Genomic DNA, 6,065 nt, shown 5'->3' with positions numbered 1-6,065 from the left:
GACGGCTCTGTTCGGTTCTGTGTGGATTACCGCAAAGTAAATGCTGTGTCGAAATTTGACACGTATCCAATGCCGCGGATTGACGAATTGCTGGACCGGCTGGGCACAGCTCGTTTTTATTCGACACTGGATTTAATGAAAGGATATTGGCAGATCCCCTTATCGCCGGTATCTAAGGAAAAAACAGCCTTCACAACGCTGTTTGGATTACACCAATTCGTTACGCTTCCGTTCGGGCTGTTCGGGGCTCTGGCCACTTTTCAGCGTCTCATGGACCGTATTCTCCGGCCCCATGCTGCATATGCCGCTGCCTATTTAGATGACATCATCATCTATAGCAATGACTGGCAGCGTCATATGGAGCATGTGAGGGCTATTCTGAGAGCGCTGAGAGTGGCCGGACTCACAGCCAACCCGAAGAAGCGTGCGGTTGGGCGTGTGGAGGTTAGGTATCTGGGCTTCCACTTGGGTCACGGGCAGGTGCGTCCCCAAATGAATAACAGCGGTTGTAACTTGCCCGAAACCCAAGACCAAAAAGGAGGTGAGACTGCAGGGGGGGCTGCAGGCCGGACGGCTCCCCGGGGGGGGGGCTGCAGGCGTGGACATAACGTTAATATTATGACTTATAGGCTATCTGCACAAAATGCCCCGAATGCATGAACGTGTCTGTGCGGCTCTGAATGAACTCCTTTTGTGGACGCGTTCTTCACGCAACAACGAGCAGAAACATGGCAACTAAACTCTAAAAATTCACAGCATTTTATTATAATAGTTTTCTCATTATAATGTTATGTATATGACAGTCCCAGTCATAGTTATTAATATTTTGCATTGTTGTTTGTCCTGTTCGTGCTGCGCGCTGAAGAGATAATCACCATAGTACTACAATGAAGTGCTTACTGCAGCGCAACTCAACCAAATACATATTATATGAGATAAATAATATATACACTATATATATATATATATATATATATATATATATATAAACAACATATTGCAACTTATAGTTCCACAAAAGGCTGTGAGTGGCTGCAGAAGCAAACTTGACTGTGCTAGTCATGAAGATATAACTCTGTGGATGCATTCTTTACATAACGCGCTGAAACATGGCATGTTCTTTTACAGGACATGTTCTCATTATAATTTTATATAGCCTATATGACAGATTTGTTCTGCAGCAGGGGGTGAAGTAGGCCAAGAGAGCATCGCGGTACGCCATGAGAGTACCGCGGTATGTACCGTGGGTGGTGTATCGTGGTTTTTCTGTTTAGTTTGAATATCGTTACACCCCTAATTTATACTACATAATGGCATAGAATAGTGCATAAGTACATCACTTGGGATGCACCTTTAGTTAACAATAACAACTCTGAATCTAGGTACGTTCTATTTTTAAGTCAAGTAAACATTGAAACAATAAGAAACAAAGAACAACCCTAAAATAACTACTAAATACAAAATAACTGCTAAACACTTAAACTGCTCAAATTTATCAGTTATTCCAAGATTTTGTGCACAAGAGATATAAACTGCAGACCAAAGCATACTGGTCTACAGGGAGAAAGAGAGCAAGAGACAGTAGAGAGATAAATGAAGGAAGCAACTTCCTCTTTAATCCTGTCAAGGCGCACCTGATTTCTCTGGCTCAAAATAAAACACCACAGAATGCTTTTCACAGGCTTCTTGCAGTAAGAGGATCATTTTTGATATCCAGTTTCATCAGCTTCTGTCATAAAGCTTAAACCCTGTCACTGCTTTGAAGCATGACACGGCAACAAAGCAAAACTCAGGACTAAACATGAGATTAAGTCAAACTAATCCTGAGCTTTTCAGTTTAAAGAATCGCACTATAACAATTCATGCATGCACTGTCAAGCAAACTGATCTGATGACTCTGTATTTTGTCTTCTTGTATATTTTCCTCAAAGTTCAGAAGAAAAAAATCCACACAGGAAATATGAAATGTGTCCTGATGCACCAAGAGGCATTTTGAGATTAAAATTCTCACCCAACAAATAACACCAGCCTAAAATATGCAGGTTTAAAGGCAAGATTCCAACGCAATTCAGGCTAAATTTAACACCATATAATGTATACAAGCATATTTATCCAAAGCAACCTGCAAAGCACCACAAGCAATTTATCATAACTGTACAGAGTATCAAAAAAGCTCAATCTTGTTCAGCTGCATGAGTGATTTGCAAGTGCACATGAATGAGTGGGTGAATTATGGACCAATTGCCACCTGTCAATTAAACACAAATACTCCCCAATAACAATGACAGACTTTTCAACTGAGACACAGAAATCAAATCTGAGAATACGGAGAACGTTCTTTCTTTACACATTTATTGTTCCCGGTTTGTAATAAAAAAGTGATTGAAAGGCAACTGAATACCAAGTAGGACCAGGAACAGCACAGCACTATACAAACTTCAGCTCGCATCTGTTTTAAACAAAGACATACAAATAAAAGCAAGTGAAAAGGCCATGTTTTACATGCTATAGCTGGAAAATAAAAGCTTATTTTAGGACTCTGTAAAGACTGCTCTCTGAATTTCACAAACCTGACAATTACACCACTTTTTTGCACCTCAACAAATAGATTTTTAAAGTTTACTTCCAGAATAAAAATTCCTGATAATTTACTCACCCCCATGTCATCCAAGATGTTCATGTCTTTCTGTCTTCAGTCGCAAAGAAATTAAGGTTCTTGAGGAAAACATTCCAGGATTTTTCTCCATATAATGGACTTCAATGGTGGCCAACGGGTTGAAGGTCCAAATTCACACATTAGGTAATCACGTTGGAAAGGTCACGCACGGTTAGCTCTTCATGTGTACTCTGGTTCAAAAAATTAGAGTATAGGGTGAAAAACTCCATCTCATTTTCTCCTCCAACTACAACGACATCGTTGTTTTACCTTTTTTGTAAAGGGCATTTGACTTTCTTTGCACGTTCGCTTTGTAAACACTGGGTCGGTTCTTCTGCCTATGTCATACATGACCTTTCTAACGTGACTATGCAATGCGTGAAGTCGAGCTAGTGCAAGACGAGCATTTGTGGTTAAAAAGTATATACATTTTTATTTTTTAAAGAAAATAACTAATCGTTTCGCTATACAAGCCCTAATTCCATGGCTGGGATCGTGTAGAGCCCTATGAAGCTGCAATGAAACTGCAATTTGGACCTTCAGTCCATTGGCCACCATTGAAGTCCATTTTATGGAGAAAATGTTTTTCTCAAAAAAATTTATTTCTTTGCGACTGAAGAAAGAAAGATATGAACATCTTGGATGACATGGGGGTGAGGGATTTTTATTTTGGAAGTGAACTAATCCTTTAACAACTAGGAATTCCACAATGCACTCACTTTGCCACAATGGCCTCACTTTACCCTAAAGCTAACCCTGAAGAAAATTAAAGCCTTTTCCAAAAACAGCTTCTGCTCCAGTGCTCTCCAGCCCCCTGCATGTCCTGCCATCTGTAGGTGTTAGTACAGCAGTATACACAAGATTTAACCCACAGCTGACCTCCTTATGGCTTTTTCACTCTACAATACCCTTTCCATTTGGTACTTTACACTGACTTCAATTGTTTTTATACTGGTCTAGTGGTATTTTATATTTCTTAACCCCCACTTAATCCTTTTTTCCTTTTTAGAGACATTATCTTGTATTAGTTTGCATTATTATTATTTAGCATAACGGCTCAAATTAGGTTTTACTGTCAAATCAAGCCTCTGTCTAAATCCCTGCACAACAGCAGTTCTCAACCTTTTTGACTCGCTGTCAATGACGCTGTCAATGGTCCCACCAAGATACTTCTGCTGTAATGACAAATCCACTGATTTTCTAACTGTTTTACTTCCAGAAACAAGGATCAGTTTCAATATATTAAAATAAATAAATAGAATAATTTATTATAATAATTATATTATAACATATAACTATTAAAATAATTATAGACACTTACATTTAATAATTTCAGATGTTTAAACGAGTGAATGAATATTTAAATTTTGTACAAATAGCAATTTCAATATCAATATTTGAGACCTTTGCATAACTAGAAAATTATAAAAATTTTCATGACATTTTGTGATTTTATTAATTTTCATCATCATTCCAGGATTTACAATACCATCACACTTTTAAAATCAGGCTTCCTCATGTATACAAGCTTGTTGCACATGTACAAAAAAATCCTGGTTTCTAAATAAATTGACAGTTGTAAGATTTACATTTTTAGCTGTTTTAGCTTCTTGTAGTAATTGTTTTGTCTTATTTTAAATCATTTTTAGTTATCTTGAGGCCCCCTTGGAAGTTGGGGTTCCGGACCCCTGGTCTTTATTCACTGTACAATCATTCATTGATGATCAATCAGCCATACCTGTAGGAGCTGCCAGAGGACACTTCTTGTTTGATCTGCCGGTTGAGAGCATCCACAGCTGCCCTCCCTTTACCCTCTGTAGTGGTGGCATCCCCTACTCTCTGCCCGTCCAACTTCACGCCAGCTTTGTTTTCAGAAACCATGCTCACTTTCTTGGCTTGTCTCTTTTTCCTTTCACTAGACAGGATCTCCTTCTCTTGCACCTTGTCAGCAATTTCGCTCTTTTCCACCCCACTGTCCATCATCTCTAAGGTGTTTTTGGATCTGTCAGGGATGCGGTCATTGCCCACTGAGATGGTCGGAGAGGGTTTGGGGATCCAAGGATGATCTCCCCTCTTTGGGATAGGCCAGGGTTTGAAGTCCTTCTGGTACTGGGTCTTTTTGTTAAAAGGAACCTCAGGGCAATGATACTCGTTTTTGGGCTTGCAGCTGGGCTCCGGGCGAACTTTCCAGTGTTTGAAGTCCTGGCGCATCACAGATCCTAAGATGTTTTCATCCTGGGCTGGAGGTCCTTTGGTCACCGCGTCGTGGTCGTTGTGAAACGGCTGCGTTTCTATGGCGACCTTCGGCGCAGGCTGCTGCAGGTGAAGATGCTGCATTTCGGACACGTCCGAGTATTTGGTGAAAACCAACGGCACCGCAATGTCGCCCTTGTCCAGCTGGTTCCAGAACCGAGCCATACAGCAGGCTCTGGAGATACAGGGCCATGCCATGATGGTTTGCCAAAGTCTTACCTTCTGTTATGTCAATCTCTTCCTTTTCTCAAAGCTGTTTTCTATTCAGTTTGTGGAACTAAACGCGCTCGTGTCACAAAATGTCCGATTCGCAATGTTTTCCCTTAAAACGATGCTGTCAAAGATGACAGAACATAAATCCCCTGTAAAAGAGGCATTACCGGTTCTTGAGGGATTTTTACCTGTGAAATATTCAGATTTTGCTCCGTCCTGATCCCCTCGCGCTCGTTAGATTACGAGAATTTGTGAAGACACAGCTGCCCCTCCCGCGCGCCTCCTCCTCAGCATCCATGGAGAGGAGCTGAATCACCTGCCACTGTCATCATCACGCAACGTCTGTAATGGGCGGAGTTGCGCTCGAATCCCCGCCCACTAAAGTACAGTTCTGAGGACATATCTCTGTTGGAAATCAGGAAGGATGCTCAAAAATAGTTCAAACATGTTATACTTATTATTCTCTGTATAGGCTATATAGTTCTAAAGTTTTTGAAAGAAGTCTCTTATGCTCACCAAGGCTGTATTTACTTGATAAAAACAGTCATATCGTGAAATATTACTACAATTTAAAACAACAATTTTCTATTTTGATATATTTTAAAATGTAATTTGTTCCTATGATGGCAAAGCTGAAGTTTCAGCAGTCATTATGTATTACATAAAGGCTATTTCATATGCTGCTCAAGAAACGTATCATTATCAGTATTGAAAACAGTTTCTTTCAGGATTCTTTGATATAGAAAACATGGAAAGAATAGAAAGTTCAAAAGCACAGCATTTATTTCAAATATTTTGTAGCATAAATGTATTTGCTTTAATCATAATATATATTTATTTTTTACATTGTAACATTTTTTCAAGTGTTACATGAACAAATTATCATGATTAATAATATACATACATATATATTCATTGTAAAATACATTTTCACTTCTAAATA

General features: G+C 39.4%; 1 protein-coding gene across 1 annotated transcript in view; it reads right to left on the bottom strand.

Annotated features, from left to right (window-relative positions):
* Window positions 1-5,411, bottom strand: part of LOC107577381 (microtubule-associated protein 6 homolog) — a 22,497-nt gene extending 17,086 nt beyond the window's left edge. Inside the window, exon 1 of the mRNA XM_016263468.1 lies at window positions 4,395-5,411. Within this exon, the coding sequence (XP_016118954.1) occupies window positions 4,395-5,107 (713 nt within the window). The 5' untranslated portion in view covers window positions 5,108-5,411. The remainder of the gene's footprint in view (window positions 1-4,394) is intronic.
* Window positions 5,412-6,065: the final 654 nt, after the last annotated feature.

The sequence above is a fragment of the Sinocyclocheilus grahami genome, unplaced genomic scaffold, assembly GCF_001515645.1.
Source record: "Sinocyclocheilus grahami isolate Dianchi unplaced genomic scaffold, SAMN03320097.WGS_v1.1 scaffold32.1, whole genome shotgun sequence".
NCBI lineage: Eukaryota > Metazoa > Chordata > Actinopteri > Cypriniformes > Cyprinidae > Sinocyclocheilus > Sinocyclocheilus grahami.
This window is presented reverse-complemented; position numbering and strand designations above follow the sequence as displayed.